General features: G+C 47.9%; 1 protein-coding gene across 2 annotated transcripts in view; it reads left to right on the top strand.

The window, feature by feature from the left end:
* Positions 1 to 17,542, top strand: part of SIGIRR (single Ig and TIR domain containing) — a 189,472-nt gene extending 171,930 nt beyond the window's left edge. For both annotated transcript variants that reach the window (XM_085644953.1, XM_085644952.1), the window contains exons 9-10: positions 13,580 to 13,757; positions 15,348 to 17,542. In XM_085644953.1, coding sequence (XP_085501079.1) covers positions 13,580 to 13,757; positions 15,348 to 15,514 — 345 coding nt within the window. In that variant the 3' untranslated portion in view covers positions 15,515 to 17,542. The remainder of the gene's footprint in view (positions 1 to 13,579; positions 13,758 to 15,347) is intronic.
* The last annotated feature ends 745 nt before the right edge of the window (positions 17,543 to 18,287 follow it).

An 18,287-nucleotide genomic window follows, 5' to 3' on the forward strand; every position in this document is an offset into this window, starting at 1 on the left:
TAATCATATTGCGCATATTATCTACACAGCAACATACTTCTATGACATATAAGGCCTGTTATATATTAGGTTACATCATCAAGATCGTGTGTTTCCGAAGATGCTTCATTTATTGACTGAGTCTGAGCTAACTTCTCCTGCAGTATATTGCACAGGTCACTTATAAGAATATTTGTACTAAATCAACACCCTATGGCCCTACCCTCCACCCTTCTAATACCCACCCTCAGCCGTAACTGGCTCTGGCTGTACAGTATATTAACTTAATTAAACATCTCCATTCAGTGCAATTACTTTGTATACAATTCCTGATTGCACTGCTCCTTGCGTAACCACCATGAGTTACTATATTCCATACCATACTATCTCAGTTGCTATTGGGTACTTGGAACTGTGAGAACATCGTCCGGGTTGATATTTTTATAGGCTTCCACCATTGCATCCCATTCCAGGGAGATTGGATTTTTCCTTAGGCCGCGGGCCTCCTCTCTGCGCAATGCCACGCTTTCAGCTCCTGTCCATCTAAGCAATTCGCTATGCCACATAGATGTGGTGGGGGCTCTGGCTGACTTCCAGGGCATAGTGATCAATCTCTTTGCGACTATAAGCGCCAAGTCCAAAAAGCGTAGCTGTACCTTGGGTGTTTTCGTCCGTCTATGAACACCTAATATGTACTCTAGTGCTGTGTACCCCATGGACAGGTGTGTAACATCCTTTATCATTTGCTTAACCCCCCTCCAGAACTCCACAAGACCCGCACATGTCCACAACATATTCAGTAGATGTGCTTCAGGTAGTTTACATCGGGGCATTGATGTGTCATTTCCGGGTACATTTTGTGTAGCCTACGCGGGGTCAGGTAGACTCTGTGCACTATCATACATTGGATAAACTTGAACTTGGCATTGCGTGGTATTTTTCAAGGATATTCCAATTTGTTACTCCATTCTCTGTCCGTTAAATCCCGTCCCAAATCTGCCACCCATTGCGCCCTTGTGAGATCTAGCTGGGGTCAGGCATGTGTGCGGATACTAAGGTAGAACCATTTGACAAGGTGGCTTCCATGCCCCATGTAGTAAAGCGATTTTATAAGCGCGTTTGATTGGGGTCCCTCCCTCTGTGGAGCCCAGTGTCTTTTAATGTAGTGGATTAGGGCAGCATGTGTCATTTACAATTTGGTAGGCGCTCCCGCAATGTGTGTAAAGGTTTTGTGATCCAGGAAAGTGTCCTGTCACCAAAGAGCGCCCCAATAGACTCCATCCCCACATCCGTCCAAGGACCAAGCGCTTGTTGCGTTAGCCTGCTAGTCGCCAATGGTATCCCTACCAGTGGAATGTTATCAGCGTATCTGCCACCCCCAGAAGTGTATTGCAGCGCTTTTCCCCAACAGTGAAATGTAGTGTGTAGGAGGTATGGTAGTCCTGGGGGTGGTTTGCTATGTCGTAGCAATAAGGCGTGGAGTGTACCCTGCACAATGTGCCTGATACTATAATCAATCCCGCCATCCAGCATGATGGCCACTGTACTTGGCATGCGTAGTAATAAGCTCTAAAATCTGGTGCCCCCAACCCGCCCTCCCGTGTGCTGATTTGGAGAAACCTGCAATACATAAGGAGAGAATTAGGCTGCCATAGGTAATGGCAAATACCCAGGTAACAGAATACTCCAACCAACAAGATAGGTGAAGCGCGCTGAGCAAAATGGCTTTAAAACACTTCAAAGTGAGTAAAAGTCCGTCTAGGTTTAAAAAGGGAAGCTTAATGAGGTACTTAGATAAGCACATTTATAAGGAATAGTGATAATCCCTGTGACTGAAAACATAATGCAAACAACACATTTAACAATAAAATAAACATACGTGGAAAACGCTACATACATATAGAAAGTACATGTTTTTACTCCACAGGTCCTCACGTTGCAAGGTGAGCCTGTAGTCACACTCACATGTGTACATAAGGGCAGTCAAAGTTGAGCATGTAAGGAGATCGTCCTGCCATGCGGTCAAAAGTCGGCTATGCCGTAGTACTACATCAAGGCGTCCCCTCGGCTGAATAACCTCAAAGAACTACACCGGGGCCTGAATAATACCTTACTTGCCCTGTTGAGCCATTTTAAGTGACTAGGGCTGAAGAGCGAGCGCATGTGCTACGCGTCATTGCTTCCATGTTGTAGGGTGCCGGACAACTACTCCACGCGCTCTGGATCAAGATGGCGGCTGCCGATGGGACCACTTCCTGGTTCCCAACGGGATGGGGAGGGCTACGTGTGAGGAAAAGCCTATGTAGCGTTTCCTAATCTGGGAGGTGCCCGCTGTTGCTTGCAAACAGAATGGCTAAAAAATAAGGTGAATCTAACAAAAAAAATTGGAATGAAATTAATATTGATAGAAAATCAAATGAAAAAATCTAAATAAAATTGGGAATAAATTTTTCTCTGGAACGCTTCCCAGAAATTGCCATACAAATAAAAATAAAAGTTTATGAAAAGGGATTTTTTTTGCAGGGGCTGTGGAGGGCAGACTGGGTGGCTCTATGGTTTGAACCAAGTGCCATGAGGACATTAGCAATATCTAAAAAAAACTCTCAAAAAGCATAAAAAAAGAACGATGCAAAAAGTACAACTGGGTTTAGATATTTTAAAGTTGTCTTATACCGTGAATTTGCCCCTCTGGATGTTGTAATTAAGGCCCACGTTGTGGGTATTGAGTTTGAAAACTCACCTTTTGCTTTCTCTCAAAGAGCAGTGTTTCGCCATTGGCGGTCTCGTATATTTGTTCCAGAACCACCCACTGGTAGTCTGTAACCGTATGTTTCTGCTCAATGTATTAGGTAGACATCTTAATTGTTGCTCGGCCACATCTCAGCTTGCTACGATGTTCCCCGATTCTGGTTTTCATCTCACGGGTGGCCATCCTGATGTAATGTAGGTTGCACAGGCAGGTAATCATGTACGCTACCCTTTGTATGGTGCAGTTAGTCAGGTTTCCCAGTTCCCATATGGTGGTGGTGGTGGTGGTGGTGTTGAAAATAACTGATTTAGTAATCTTTGTTAGGTGGCACACATTACAGCCTCTGCAAGAATAGTGACCAATTACTTGTAGCAATGTCCCCTGGGTTTGTCTGGTGTCAATGTGGACACTCTGAAGTTCCTCAGACTTTTGCCTCGCCTATGGGAAAACATTGGTTTTGGTAGGTTAGGGGGCTGCTGTTCAGGATTCGCCAATGTTTATTAATGATCTTGCGAACTGTCTGATGCTAAACTGAATGTTGTAATACAAATTGGCCCGTCCTAATTTTTCTTTTGTGAGACATAACCCAACAAGGCATTCTGTTATTGTTGCTGGCCCGTTTCATTGCCTTCTCCACTATTCTGACTGGGTACTTTCTGGCCTTCAGCTTAGTTGCTAAACTCCCTGCTTGTGTCGTATAATCACATATATCCAAGCAGTTTCTTCTCAACCTCAAAAATTGGTCGAAGGTAAGGTTCTGCCTCTGGTGTCGTGGATGGAAACTGTTATGAGTAGCAGGCAGTTCTTGGCCGGCGGTTTCTCATGTGTGGTTGTTTTTAGGGTGGCCTGGCATGCAATTATGTTAAGGTCAAGAAACACTAGTTCCTTATTGCTTATGGTGTGTGTGAACTTAAGGTAAAAACTTGTATTTTGCACTATTGGTCTGAGAAATGCATCCACAAATCTAGAAAAACTTACAGGATTGAACCGATCCCCAAGACAATAGGTTGTCCGATGGGGTTGGCCAACTCTTTGTGGATATTGGGAATGGTGTAGAAATAGGGTGTGGTGGGTGATTTGTTAGTTAAGAAATCACCTTCCTTTTTGCATCCTTCTTTTAGAGGCTTTTTGGGAGTTTTTAAGTTTTGGGAAGTGTCCTCATGGCCCTTGTTTCAAACCATAGAGGCCCGCAGGTGGCCTTCCACAGCATCTGCAAAAAAAAAACCTTTTCATAACTTTATTATTTATTCCCATTTTTTTTCATTTGATTTTCTATCATTATTAATTTCATTTTTATTTTTTGTTGGATTCACCTTATTTTCTAGCCATTCTGTTCCTAAGCAACAGCAGGCACCTCCCAGATGAGGAAACACCACCCATGCGCTTCCTCACACATAGCCTTCCTCTGGGAACCAGGAAGTAGTTCCATTTAAAGCCGTCATCTTGAACCATAGCGCGGGGACTAGTTGTCCTGAGCCCTACAACATGAAAGTGAGAACGCGTAGCATGTGCACTCGCTCTTCAGCCCTAATCATTTAAAAATGGCACAACGGAACAAGGAAGGTGAGATTCAGGTCCCAGTGTAGTGCTTTGAGGTTATTTAGCCGAGGGGACGACTTGGTGCAGTGAGTACGGCGTAGCCAATTTTTTACCTCATGGCAGGACAATTTTGTTACATGCTCAGTTTGGACTGCCTTTATATATTTATATACACACAGAGCGTGACTACAGGTTCGCCTTGCCACCGAATGGCCTATGGAACAAAACTTTTTTTTCCTATGTGTTTGTAGTGTTTTCCGTATATGTTTATCGTTTTCAGTGTGTTGCAGGCATTATGTGTTCAATCCCAGGGATTATCACTATTCCTAATAGACAGACCCTCCAGGATTTCACAATTTTGCGATTTGCAAAAATAATTGCAAACCAGCAGTTTTGTAAAAAGGCCGGGCTTTTTACAAAAGTGCTCACGAAGTTTGGAGAACGCTACTCACCTTCTGTTGGTCCAGTGGCCTACTCGCCATTGGGCCAACAAAAGGAGTATAGCCAACAGCTATTTTTCCTTAACATTGATTAATTAGAAACCAATAAATACATGTACACGGCAGCCAAATATCATAAAACACGTCAGTCCTTCTATCCCATTCAATGCGAACACAATCGTACTGTGCACACTTGTAAACCATCTTAGATGCTCGGATTGTATCTAAATACACACAAATTAGGTTATGAACTTTTCTGCAACAAATACAACAGTGCGTCAGATGTGCTTATATTAAGAAACTTTTATTCAAAGAGACCATTGAAGGTTGCCATCTTTAAAATAAATCACTGCTCTAACTGTTTTAATGTTAAACATGAAAAGAAAAAAACATTAGCATTCTTGTTTCATGCAGTAACCAAAGCTCGAAATGTTGTCAGTTCCATGACGGTAGATGGTGAGGTTCCGTTCCTTGCACTTGTGAGGAGGTTCTCGGCTGCACAAGGCAGTTAGGGAGTGAGTTTCCCGAGGCTGAGGTGTAATGTTCTCAAGCACAAGGCAACGGAAAGGCAGCCCACTCCTTAATAACCTTTTCCCAGGAAAGCGGGTTTTCCAATGTGCTAAGATTATAAATCCCCCACGCCCTCCCCATCTTCCTCTCTCTCTCTCTTCCTCTCTCACTCTTTCTCTCTATTTCTCTATCTCTCTCGCTGGAACTTACTTGCACAGTGACTACACATGAACACATATCTCGCCAGGAAGTGCATTAACCACCTGAGTTATTTTACTGTTATTATTATAATCAGAAAATTGCTAAGCACTCCAAGATCTCTGCAGCAGGTGCCTTGATCCCATAAGTTGTTTTAAAATGCCACCTCTTTTTGTCTTTCTCTCTCTACCACATTCAGTTTTCATGAGTGTGTGTGTGTATATACATATATATATTTATATATATATATACACATACATACATGCACACACACATCCTCACACAAACACCCCCCCCCACGCACACACATATAGAGGCACACATATAGAGGTGGGCAATTCAGCAAAATTATAAGGAGACACGGTGGGCCCAGGGGGAAATGTTCGGTCCCGCTGCCCATGGGTCATGTGGCGGGCCCAGGGAGCATAATGTTATACAGAATAACAAAATAAAGTGCCACCAAATTTTCTAATTTGTGCTGCAAAATATCCAAACTTGTGCTGCAAAATTTGCTAATCCATGCTTCAGTATCCTAGGGGGTCTGAATTGATGTACTCAGCCTAGACACCTCTTTTGTAGCATCCCTTTTAAGCCTGCACAGATTTCTACTCACTTTGAGATGTTTTAAAGCTATTTTGCACAGCGATCTTTACCTATCTTGTTGGTTGAAGCGTTCTGTTACCCCTGTATCTGCAATTACTTATGGCATGCTGATTCTCTCCTTCCATATTACAGGTTTGACTTACAATAGCACCAAGTAGGTGAAAAGTATATTTATGAACAGGCAGAGGTCAGTGGTGGCTGGTGACATTTGAAAGTGGTGAGGCGTAAACTTTCTGTCAAAGTGCACCATGGCGAGCGAGCGCAGCAAGCCAGCCTGAACATCTTTAGGGGGGTTCGGGGTGGTTCTCCCCAGAGAACATTTTGAAAAAAGAGTGGGTGCATTTTCAAGCAGATTTGAGAAGCAAGAAGGTTAATCAAGCAATTGTGAAAGTGCTGTTATTACATTTTAAAGGGATGTCATAAAACAACATGTAGATAGAAATGTTTCTGAAGCTAGGCGCTGCCAGTGCCACGCACCTCGGAGCAATATACACGCTCTGTGCCAGCAGGGCTTAGCGTCAGAATCATTTCTATTGTTATGTTTTTGAAGCGAGGTTCAGTGCTGGCACTCAGTGGGTATGCTTCTCAGAGGTGCATCACTAGTGGCAGGGCCTGTAGCTTCAGAGTGAGAAACATTTTCTGCACCAGTCTGCGTTCTTGATCCATAAACACTAACACAAAAGGCCAAAAAAATCACCGGTACCTTAGCCTGACTCCGAAGTTATCACACGCTTTTCTTCACCGAAGGTTGAGTTCACTGTCCGTGATACGGAGCGCTGAACGTACTACCCTGGTGCCCTCCCGACTGTAGTGCTGGAGTAAGGACAGCCCTCTAACATTACAAAGCACTACACATGAGGGACTGTTTGCTCCCATTTACTGTCTCCCCACTCATCCTAAAACCCCAGTCAACCAACCCAATCCACGGCATAAACGTAAGAATATCTGTTTATAGATAGCCACTGCAGATTTGTGCTTATCCTCTGTGTTTTTTTGGGGAAAAATACACGCATTGGAAAAGCTGAAAGGATTCAAAGAGGAAACTTATTGGCTTAGTCAAGGCTTATCATTCTGTAACTTAGCGTTATTGTGTTCTCATAATAAATCTGCTCTATAAGTGCCGTGAAAGAGTTGTCAGCCAGAAGGTTGGGTCTGGCTAGAGGTGTCTCACTTGTCATGGGATATGCAGTTGCTTTGTATCTGGAGTCCACCTTGAGCCTAGTCGTTTTTCAATAACATCAACTTTGAAATTCATCAACATGGTTATCGAACCAGCCTCATCCGTGCCCCTGCACTAGTAATGCTGTTCAATGTCTGTAATGTGCCTAACAAAATTAATGTGTCCGCCTGTAACGCAACTGGTGCTCATGTAAAGCGCTCTGACACTTCGCCCCAAGCCAGCCCCTCCCAAAAACATGTATGGTTCCAAGCCATCAGCAATCTTTGAGATAAACAACGGGTCTTTCTGGATCTGTTCTTTCCAGTAACTGAGAAATAACAGAGTACAGGCAGAACTGAGGCGGATTTGATTGGTTGGTTTATCGAAGAAATATTTTGGCAGTAGCTTATCAGATACCCCATAATTACTGTTGATCTGCCTGAAATCCCTCTGCACCAACACGGAGGAAGAAATAAGGAGTTGGCTGATCACCTACAAACACGATGCGGTTATTTGTCCCTGCAAACTCACGAGACTTAAGGGCCAGCAGTTTCCAACTCAACCGCTCTCAGCAGCGTGGCTTTTATGTTTCCGAATTTGTGAACGACCTGCTGTCGAGACAATTAGCAGCAAGTAGGGGCAGCCGAGTTCATGAGACTGGCACAATCCCTGCAGTGTGCCACGGTTCAATCGCTGTACAATTCTGAGCGAGCGCCTGAGAAAAGAATGCATGTGCCAGGGCGCTGGCCTGTCAGGCTGCCGCACAGGTTTTTGGGCCTATTGTGAACAATTTAGCGAGGTTTCATAAAACATACTGCACAATATACAGACATTGGAAAGTGAACCCTATTGCAGCAGCGGCCGGCATGCACGCGGGAGGGAGGGGGGGGGGGCGCGGGTGGGGAATAAAAAAATTGAAATAAAACTTACCTTACTGCCGGGAGTACTGGGTACCTCACCGGCTCCGTTCCTGGCCGGTCACGCTGTACTGGTGCAGTGGCAGCCGGGTCCGCGTGTTCCTGCTGCAGGAACAGGAAGCAGCCAGCAGGCAACTTCCCTCCCCTACCCAAGCTAATCACAACGCTGCAATGGCAGTGTTGTGATTGGTGAAGAGCGCCCCAGCCGGGCCATTTTCTCTATGTAGCCTGCATACAGCAGCCTACGTAGAGAACAAGCATTGGCATAGCCAATAGGTCTCGCCTTTGGGACCTTATAAGTGTTTAGCCATGCAACAGTTGCATAACTAAATACTTATAAGGTCCCAAAAGCGAGACCTATTGGCTATGCCAAGCGGCCGCGAAAGTGAAAGTAATCTCGGTAAAGTGTGGCGCGCGCGCCCGCGCACATGTACTGTAGCTCTAGGCTGGCCTGGTAGCACTTTTTGGAGCCCTCTCAATAAGTCTCGCCAGACCAGCGCATGCGCTGGGTCAGGCGAGACCTAAAAAGGGGGAGTGCGCATGACTGCTTTCTTCGGCCCTGAGCCCGACCAATCATTCAAGGCCCATAACATTGGGCAAGCTACTCCCCCCCTGCCCTCGAGCAGGACCGCCCACCCGCCCGTCCCCCACCTGGCACAGAGGCACTTCTGCTTTCTCGCAGTGCGAGAAACAGAAACATAAATGGTAGTTTTTACCGTTTATGTTTCTGCCTTCTTGCACTGCGAGAAAGCCGTGGGGCGACGCCCCCACGCCCCAATGGGGGAGCCGCCACTGGCAGAGAGTGTGAAGTCACTTTGCGGTAATTATATTATTTGATCTGGGGTGTAATCAGGGAGAGGGTTCCTTCGTCCTGAAGGAAAGCCACTGTGAATGGCTTGAAATATGTAGACCTGTAGAAAGAAGGGCCATTACATCCATTCCTTCTTTTTCTCTTCCCCCTTTTTCAACCGTACCGTCTGGAGGACAGAATAAAGCATGGCTCTCCAACCAGGCAGGTATTTTTGTATTGCACTTAAAAAAAAACTTCTACTCCTATTCTATCACCATCTAGAGCATACCACTCAGTGCTCCTGCTTATTTTGCAGGTTGTAGCACGCCCCGTTCCGTAGCGGATCCCTATGATGAAGCATGCCAACAATCCTGGTGGGTGAGGGTCATATAAAAAAGCCATGCGCCCTTTTCTCACCCTGCAGGAGGTTTAGCACGCACTGCCAAAAAGGGGCTCTTTTTTCTTCAGATATATGCAGCTAGGAGTAGAGCCCCTCTGGGATCCTGCTCTTGTCTCCCCCTTCTTTTGATATATATTTCCATGGTGGCCTATACATCCTTTACATTGATTCCTAGACTCCGGTCCAGGTCAGCACTCTCACCTAGCAGCTCCGCCGTTCACCTCTCTGTCTAGACTCTGAGCGCCTCAGAGCAGCTCAGCAGCGCCTGCAGCCTCCACCTGTAGCCCGCTCCTACGCCGGCCCGCTCCCTCCCTTAGCCTCCCGCCCCCTTGCTTCCCGATCCGCCTGGTAACTCTTGTCTGGTGTGAATTTCCCTTGCCTCTGCTCTTTTAATTGTTCTGTACTATTGCACATGTAACTTTCTGCATTGTCCCATTTTCCTGTGTGTTTGCCTTGCCTTGCTCTGTTAACTATTCTGTTCTGCTGCACATGTAATTTCCCTCTTGTCCCTTCCTGCCTTCCCTCGCGACAACGCTGATTCTCCTGCCGTTTTCCCGCCACCGCAGCCCCGCTCCCGCCTCAGCTCCTTTGGTTGTCGCCCCCATCCCCTACAAATGGCGACCACAGTGCGGTCCTGCAGCGGACGCGTGCAGCAGGTGTGCCGCTGACGCGCCAAAGGCAAGCCCTTCTGCGCCCAGCTGCGACTGGACAGCACCCAGCGCCAGACCCCATTGCCCCGCGACCATCACAAGACCCGACGCCGCTACGACGCAGCCACCCTCCACGCACTCAATGCTGGCCGAACAGCCACCTGCTTCCAGGCCACCCTGAGGCTCACCCACGGACCCTTAACCTGGCGAAACTGCAACTTCACCAGCCAACGCACTCCTGCACGTACGGCCCATCCCAACACTGCAGGCCACAACCATTTCAGCTGCATACTACTCAACACCTGCTCAGTCCACAGGCACGCCGTCGAACTCAGGGACCTGCTCGACTCCGCTGCCCCGGACGTCGCCTTCCTGATGGAGACCTGGATGAACACCTCCTCAGCGCCTGCCATAGCTATAGCCATCCCGGACGGCTACAAGATCACACGCAGGGACCGAAACAACAACAAACAAGGAGGAGGAATCGCCATCGTCCACAGGAACACCATCAGAATCCCAACAAAGACTGAGGACGCCCTCAGCATGGCCGAACACCTACACTTCCAGATCCACATTGATCACAACACCACCCTCAGAGGAACCCTCGGCTACAGACCCCCGGCACCCCGACCACAGTTCAGCTAATCCATCGCCGACCTCATCAGCACGTACGCACTCGCCTTTACAGACTACATCCTCCTCGGAGACCTAAACTTCCACTTCGCGAACGCCAACGACAACAACTCCACAACGCTGATCGACAACCTCACCAACCTCGAACTCAAACAACTCGTCACGACACCCACCCACTCCACCGGACACACGCTCGACCCCGTCTTCTCCGCCAGCGACCGCGTCACCTTCAGCCACACCACCGAACTCCACTGGACCGACCACCACTGCATCCACTTCTCCTTCTAGAAACACACCGCACGCAACCAACCGCAACGTTTCCCACACAGCGGCTGGAAAAAAATCAACGAGGTCCAGCTCATCACCCCACTTGCCCGAGACCCGCCACCCAAGCCCTCCGAGACCAACGCAGCAGACCACAATATCAGACAATGGATCGACGACTGCTCCAACACCCTCACCCCGATCAGGAAACCCTCCTACAGGCGCACCGACACGAGCGCCATCTGGTTCAACGCCAGCCTCCAGAACTCCAAGCACACCTGCAAAAGACTTGAGAAGCAGTGGCGCAGTGACCAGACACCAGACAACAACGCAGCCCTCATAAACGCCAGACACAAACACCACCAACTCATCCGAGCCGCCAAAAGAACCTCCTTCAAGGAACGCATAGACAACAACGCACACAACAGCAAAGAGCTCTTCAACATCGTTAAGGAACTCGCCACCCCCAGCTCCAGCTCCAATGACGTACCCCCGTCACAAGAACTCTGCGACTCCCTGGCTACATTCTTCCACCGCAAGATCGCAGACATCCACAACAGCTTCGACACCCAGACGCCGACGACAGACGCCAACACCCCTGATGCAACACCCACCAAACACACCAACCTTCTTCTTTCCTGGCACAACACCAACGACGAAGACACCACCAAAACCATGAACACCATCCATTCCGGCTCACCTTCTGACCCCTGCCCCCACCACATCTTCAACAAGGCAAGCTCCATCATCGCACCCCATCTCCGAAAGATCATCAACAGCTCCTTCAAGACCGCCACCTTCCCAGAAAGCTGGAAACACGCAGAGATCAACGCCCTGCTCAAGAAACCCAAGGCGGACCCAAAGGACCTCAAGAACTTCCGACCCATCTCCCTGCTCCCGTTCCCGGTGAAAGTCATTGAGAAGACAGACAACTGACCCACTTCCTGGAAGAGAACAACGTCCTGGACTCCTCCCAATCCGGCTTCCGCAGCAATCACAGCACCGAAACCGCCCTCATTGCCGCCACTGACGACATCAGGACCATACTGGACAAAGGCGAAACCGCGGCCCTCATCCTCCTGGACCTCTCGGCTGCCTTCGACACCGTCTGCCACCACACCCTGTGCACACGCCTCCATGATGCAGGGATCCGAGGCAAAACCCTGGACTGGATCACCTCCCTATTCACCGGCTGAACCTAGAGAGTCCGCCTCCCCCTTTCCGATCCGAAGCCACTGCGATCACTTGCGGCGTACCCCAAGGATCATCCCTCAGCCCGACCCTCTTCAACATCTACATGGCACCGCTCGCCAACATCGTCCAAACACACCACCTCAACATCGTCTCGTACGCCAACGACACCCAGCTGATCCTCTCCCTCACCAAGGACCCGGTCACCGCCAAATCCAACCTCCACGAGGGAATGAAAGCGGTCGCAGATTGGATGAAGTCTAGCCGGCTGAAACTGAACTCAGACAAGACGGAGGTCCTCCTCCTCGGCTCCACTCCCTCCGCGTGGGACAACTCCTGGTGGCCGGCCACGCTGGGAGCTCCCCCAACTCCCACCAACCACGCACGCAACCAGGGGTTCATCCTGGACTCAACGCTCTCCATGACCCAGCAAGTCAACACTGTCTCTTCCTCCTGCTTCAACACCCTCTGCATAATCCGCAAGACCTACAGATGGATCCCCACCGAAACCAGAAGAACGGTCACCCAAGCACTCGTCAGCAGCAGGCTGTACTACGGCAACGCCCTCTACGCAGGAACCACGGCTACACTCCAGAAGAGACTCCAACGCATACAGAACGCCTCCGCACGTCTCATCCTCGGACTCCCTCACCACATCACCACCCACCTGAGAGATCTGCACTGGCTCCCGGTCAACTAGAGGATCACCTTCAAGCTCCTCACCCACGCTCACAAAGCACTCCACAACGCCGGACCACCATACCTCAACGAACGATTGTCCTTCTACACCCCAAACCTCCAGCTTCGCTCCGCCGCCCTCGCCACTGTCCCACGCGCCCGCCGAACGACCACCAGCTGCAGATCATTCTCCCACCTCGCTGCCAAGACATGGAACACGCTTCCCGCCCACCTGCGTCTGACCCAGGACCTGCTGACCTTCAAGGGACTTCTCAAGACCTAGCTGTTCGACCAGTAGCTGCTTCCCCCCCCCCCCCCACACCACTCAGCGCCTTGATACCCTCACGGGTGAGTAGCGCGCTCTACAAATGTTTGATTGATTGATTGATTGCAGAACTTATAACAGGAATATTTCCAGAGTACGTATACATTCATATGTTGGCCTTGTAGAGTTCAGGTACTTTGTTGTTGAGGCCCACCCAACTATGTCATCTATCATTTGCACTATTAGTGATGACCACTCTCCCTTTCACGGCCTGATGGACAGAATGGTGATACCTTCATGGTGGGGTAAGATCCTTTTGCCAGCTGCAGGACCTTTCTGGTAGTCAGCTCCATAATGGTTGTCTTAACACCTTATAACAGTGTCATTTCAACAGAGGGTTCTCCCTGGTGCTGGGTGACATTTGCATGGTGAGTTCTCTCTCTTACATCAGCTAAAATATCTTATCACAGTTATATTTCCACAGGGAAGGGTGCACACTCTCTTGTGACAGTGATATTTTCTTGTCAGGGCACACTGCCTTACTTCAGCTATAAGAGACAGTTTTGCAGACACAAATGTGCGTTCTGAGTTGTGTATTTCTTGTGCTCATGCAGACGCCTTCGTCAGACTTTTGGAAAGAGCTGTGCCTGGCCATGCCGCGGAAGCTGTCTTTCAGGGCTGGGCCCCTGGCTGACCCTCAGACTCAGCGACAGGATGATAAGGACCCCATGCTGATCCTTGGCACCAGCTACTTGGAGGGCAGTGTTGATCCCGACCCCGAAGGAGATCTGGGTAAGAAATCCACTTCCACAACAAAAATCCATGACTGGGCTCAGTCACTGGCAGTCTACAGTGAGAGGCTGTAGTTTAAAGGGCAGGGAAGCTGAAATGTCCGCTTGCATGATGGAACTTTTGAGGAACTTATGGTTTGGGGTTGTCTCACCAAAGCAACATAGGAAACACATGTAGCAATTAAGTTGATTTGCAACAACAATCATACCCAGCATGCTCAGGACAACTCCACACACATTTGAGGGTTCCTCTGAGCACCCATAAAAAACCTAATGTCTCCTTTACTCAGACCATGAATATTGTAGTATTTTAGTTGGCTAGCGCCAACATAAGGCTTGCTAGTGGACACCAACACAAGGACCCACACTGGGGAAAAAACACCAAAATGTTCCTGAGCAGAAAAGGTGTGTTTTGTTCAAAGCTGTGCTAGTGACTCCTCATGAAGATCGGCCCTTGGCCTACAAATCATTTTGTTTGTGAAAAACATTCCGTGCAGCACTAAGGACACTGTAAGCGGGTGTCTAATTATACCACAATAGGAGGCCGCAACAAAGTGCCACATTGCAACAGATAACCTAAAAAATGCCTTTTTGTTAGACGAATGAGAGCACCTAAACATCAAAATGGCTTTTTTGCTTGGGGCTCGCAAAATCCTTGCTCTGCAACTGATGAATAATTAAGTTAGCAAGCATTACCAGTTGGGTTACTGCAGAAGAAAATATTGTGCAGACAGTCAGGTGGAGAAGAGCATTTAGAAGACAGCGCGGCTGAACCACGGTGAGAACAGTAAGTGGGGTTATTTTATTATTATTGGGGTTTGTAGAGCGCACAGCTACCCCCAACGGGGGTGCCCCAGCGCTGAGGCAGACTGCAGCAGACAGGCGAAAAGAGAACACTAGGTACTGGTAAAAATCCAGGATTTCAGGGCACTGCGAAAAGTAGATTCTGACACCAACAGGCGGATGGAAAGTGGCAATGCATTGCATAGTTTAGAAGTTCTGACCCCAAAGGCTCTGCCACCCGTCCTTGCCCTGCAAAAACAAGGAATGGCAAGGAGACACTGGTGACTAGAAAGCAAGGTCCGGTTGTGATGGTAGTGTTGGAGTCTAGCTCTCAGATAAGCCGGGCCTAGTCCCCGGTAAGCCCTAAATGCCAGGGTAAGTGCCTTGAATGCAATGCGCTTGACAATAGGTAACCAGTAAGTGGGGTTAGTGATGCAGAAATGGATAGATAGTGCCTAACTCACTAATGAGCTATGAAAGGGGGCCCTACGGAGGGGTGCAGGCTGTCACGGTGCTGTGAATAGGCCCTGGCTGATCACCTGCGAATAGGGAAGCCTGTCAGAGGCCTGTAAGGATATTTCGTCAGTCTCATAAAAGCTTCTGACTGGGTGTTCCATCCTGACCCAGTCCATACTATGGCAACCTATCCTCTGTCCACTGATCCACACATTGCATCTGAACGTCTCTATTCCCTTCTAAATATCTGTCCCGTCCTTGCCAGCAGTCTTTACGTTTGCTCTCTGACCCTGTTACCCTTTGACCCTAGCCATACGTCTGCACTCACTCTTCTTCTTCTCTCTCCCTCTAGGTGTCCGCGGGACAACGTTCAGGGAGCCTGCTCCCCGGATGGTGGTGGCCCCTAGACCGCCTGCTCCAGAGGCTGAGAGGGGCGATATCGACATCTCCGACCTGGGCTCGCGCAACTACGGAGCGCGGACAGACTTCTACTGCCTTGTGACAGAGGAGGACATCTGAGCACGCCGGGGCTGGGTGCTGCGGCAGCACCGGCGTACCAGCTCTTCCGCTCAACGGTGCCCTGCTCAATCCCACAAACAGGGGCCTAGAATGGTGAGCTGAGTATCAGGAGTTTGTCTGGTACACCAAGTGCCTGTATGCACCTAGGTCCAGGAGGTGACGTCATTTGCTGGGTGGAATTCAGAGCCGCGGTGTCAGCCTGCATTCTGTCCGTGCAGGGGAAGAAATGCCTGGCAGGACAGGAGTAAAGGAGTATGTCCCCAGTGTGCACTGGTGACTCAGCAGGCTTTTCGCAAACTGGCTCCTTGATCCCGGGGTCTGCCAACTTCTTGACTCGCTGAGGAAGTGGTCACACTTTGAACCAGATGGGGACGGTCTGAGGGCAGTGGAGTAGAACAGCCGTTGGCCATTCATTTTTCTCCGACTACAAATGCATATCACTGCCAGTGCTCCCTGGAGGAAAGCTGCTCAGATGGACCCAATGCCGGCATGCTGCCGTTGTGCTCAAGTGCTCAGAGTCAATAGGGTACCAAAGCTGCCGGGCACGAAGTGAGCCCCATTGAGTCAAGAGCTAAGTCACTCGATGACAAGCATTCAAGCAGACCTTGCAGGAGAACACTGAGCTGCGGCCGCCACGCTCGCTCTTCAGTAAAGTTATCAGCTTCAAGCTTTGAATTCAAGCAGTGATGCCCAAGAATTCCTAGAAAGGCGATTAGCATCCATTTTACCGTTGCCTTGGTTCACAGCCGCCTGTGTAGTCAGTGGTACCCGAAAGATCCAGCAGGTGGCATCGTGGATCCACGTTCTGAGCTCTGGATAAGAGCACACAGCCGAAGGGTGTTCTAATCTGTCGCCAAGATGAGATTGCACAGTTTGTGAGCCATACGGAACCCTGGCGGTCTTATCTGGCAATTCAGTGTAAACTGTGCACGCTGTATCGCTCTCACACTTCCTCCCATTTCCACACTATTAACATAGCTGCTAAGTTTTCAGTTTGCGAATGTGTCACTTTTCAGTTATCGGTTGTCTTTATGTGTGACATTTTAAGGCCAGCACTTTGACACTTTATTGTGCATGGAACAGATCAGTTACAACCGCGAAATAACAGAAATATAAGAAAATACTCACTTTGCATAATATATTGGTTTAAAAATGGCCTAAAAACAGACCAGAACACCAAGTGATCTTGTATAAAAAGCAAGGACAGACTGAAGGTTTCTGTATGAAATTGGCAGCTGTGTCATGGCTTGCCACTTTCTTAGCATGCTCCCTATGCACAAGAATACAAATACGAATTACATAAATGCTCACAAACACACAACTCCAACTATCCAAATTGTTTGTTTACTTTTGCAAAATGTAGGGTGTGTAGCACCATTTATCATTATTATCGAAATCATAGAAATGTGGCATGTTAATAGAGCAATAGGGCTGAACAAAGAATACAATTGCCAGAATTAATGTTGTTGTTAAATCACTGTTTGTGGACTGGGCCAAGCATTGCACAGTAACACCACAAGGCTACTCCTTATCAGTTGTGCTCTTTAGAAGGTTAAAAAGGTGGAGTACTCCCTGCCAGGAACATGGGACCTTATGATTATGAACAGTTTTAGGAAATAAGGATTAAAACTACAGGCCTACTTTACAATACATGGACATCATGCTATTAAATATCAAATAGATTACAATAGCCCAAGATTTCACTCAAGTAACAGGAATTAAAGTCTATTTCTTTGAAGCTTGGGGATAATGAAGGTGAAGTGTACAGATACTCGGGGATGACCATTGTGCTTTCTGAGAAACAACATATAGAGTTCTACATTTACTTTCAATGAAAACTTTACACTTTAAGCATTGCCATGTCAATAAGCAGTATGTTTTTTTAATGCATTTATATTTTTTGACTTTGCGTCACACTCCAGCTACAAAACCGCCATCTAAATGCAACAAATAATCATACAGACTTTTTCAACTTGATAAAGAAACAAAAGGGTCGTTTAATTATATTTTTGTCTTTTTAAAAAGAAATGTACAAGGAAAAAACAAGTGCTACAGCCCAAGCAACTCATCCGGAATAGGTCAGATAAAATGATTCACGCACCCTCTGTAGGTCACAGCTCAATTGTTTTAGCTAAATAAACGTAGCCGGGCACATACCACAATTTTGACCTAGGGCTAGGCCATAATTACCTGGGATAGCAGTGCTTTTGCAATAGCACTGGCTGCTTCTTTGTAAATTATATTTATATCCCTCGGTAGGCTTCCTGCCTCATCATGCTGCTAAGAGCTAATTTAAAGTGTATGACTAAGCATTTTATATGATCATGTAGACACTAGCACTAAAATGAGTTAGTCTAACCCCTGATGCGTGGTATTTGGCTGGACTGTATTAAGAGCTGGGACCCTAGACAATATAAGAGCAACTCTACAAAACACTTCCCACATGGGCTCCCAACAATACACAAAACTCTTCTAGCCACACATGCAGCATGGTGTAGCTTGCTGCCTGTATTCGTAAATGCTTTTGCACCCAAAATGAGGGTACTAAGTACTATATAGATGGTACAGTCCAATACAGTACAACACAACACTACAATAGAATCTGTCCTTATCACTGTCCCCAGGCCCACATTGTAGAGGCTGTGACACCAGCAGAGCTCAGGGATTTATATCTGTGTATACACCTGTCCCCAGACTTGGAGTGTACCGCATATAAAAACAATTGTTGTGCCTATTGGGGAAGGGTAAGCCTCAATTTATGTGGCAACCTTAT

This window comes from Triturus cristatus, chromosome 3_1 (assembly GCF_964204655.1).
Source record: "Triturus cristatus chromosome 3_1, aTriCri1.1, whole genome shotgun sequence".
In the NCBI taxonomy this organism is placed as follows: Eukaryota; Metazoa; Chordata; class Amphibia; order Caudata; family Salamandridae; genus Triturus; species Triturus cristatus.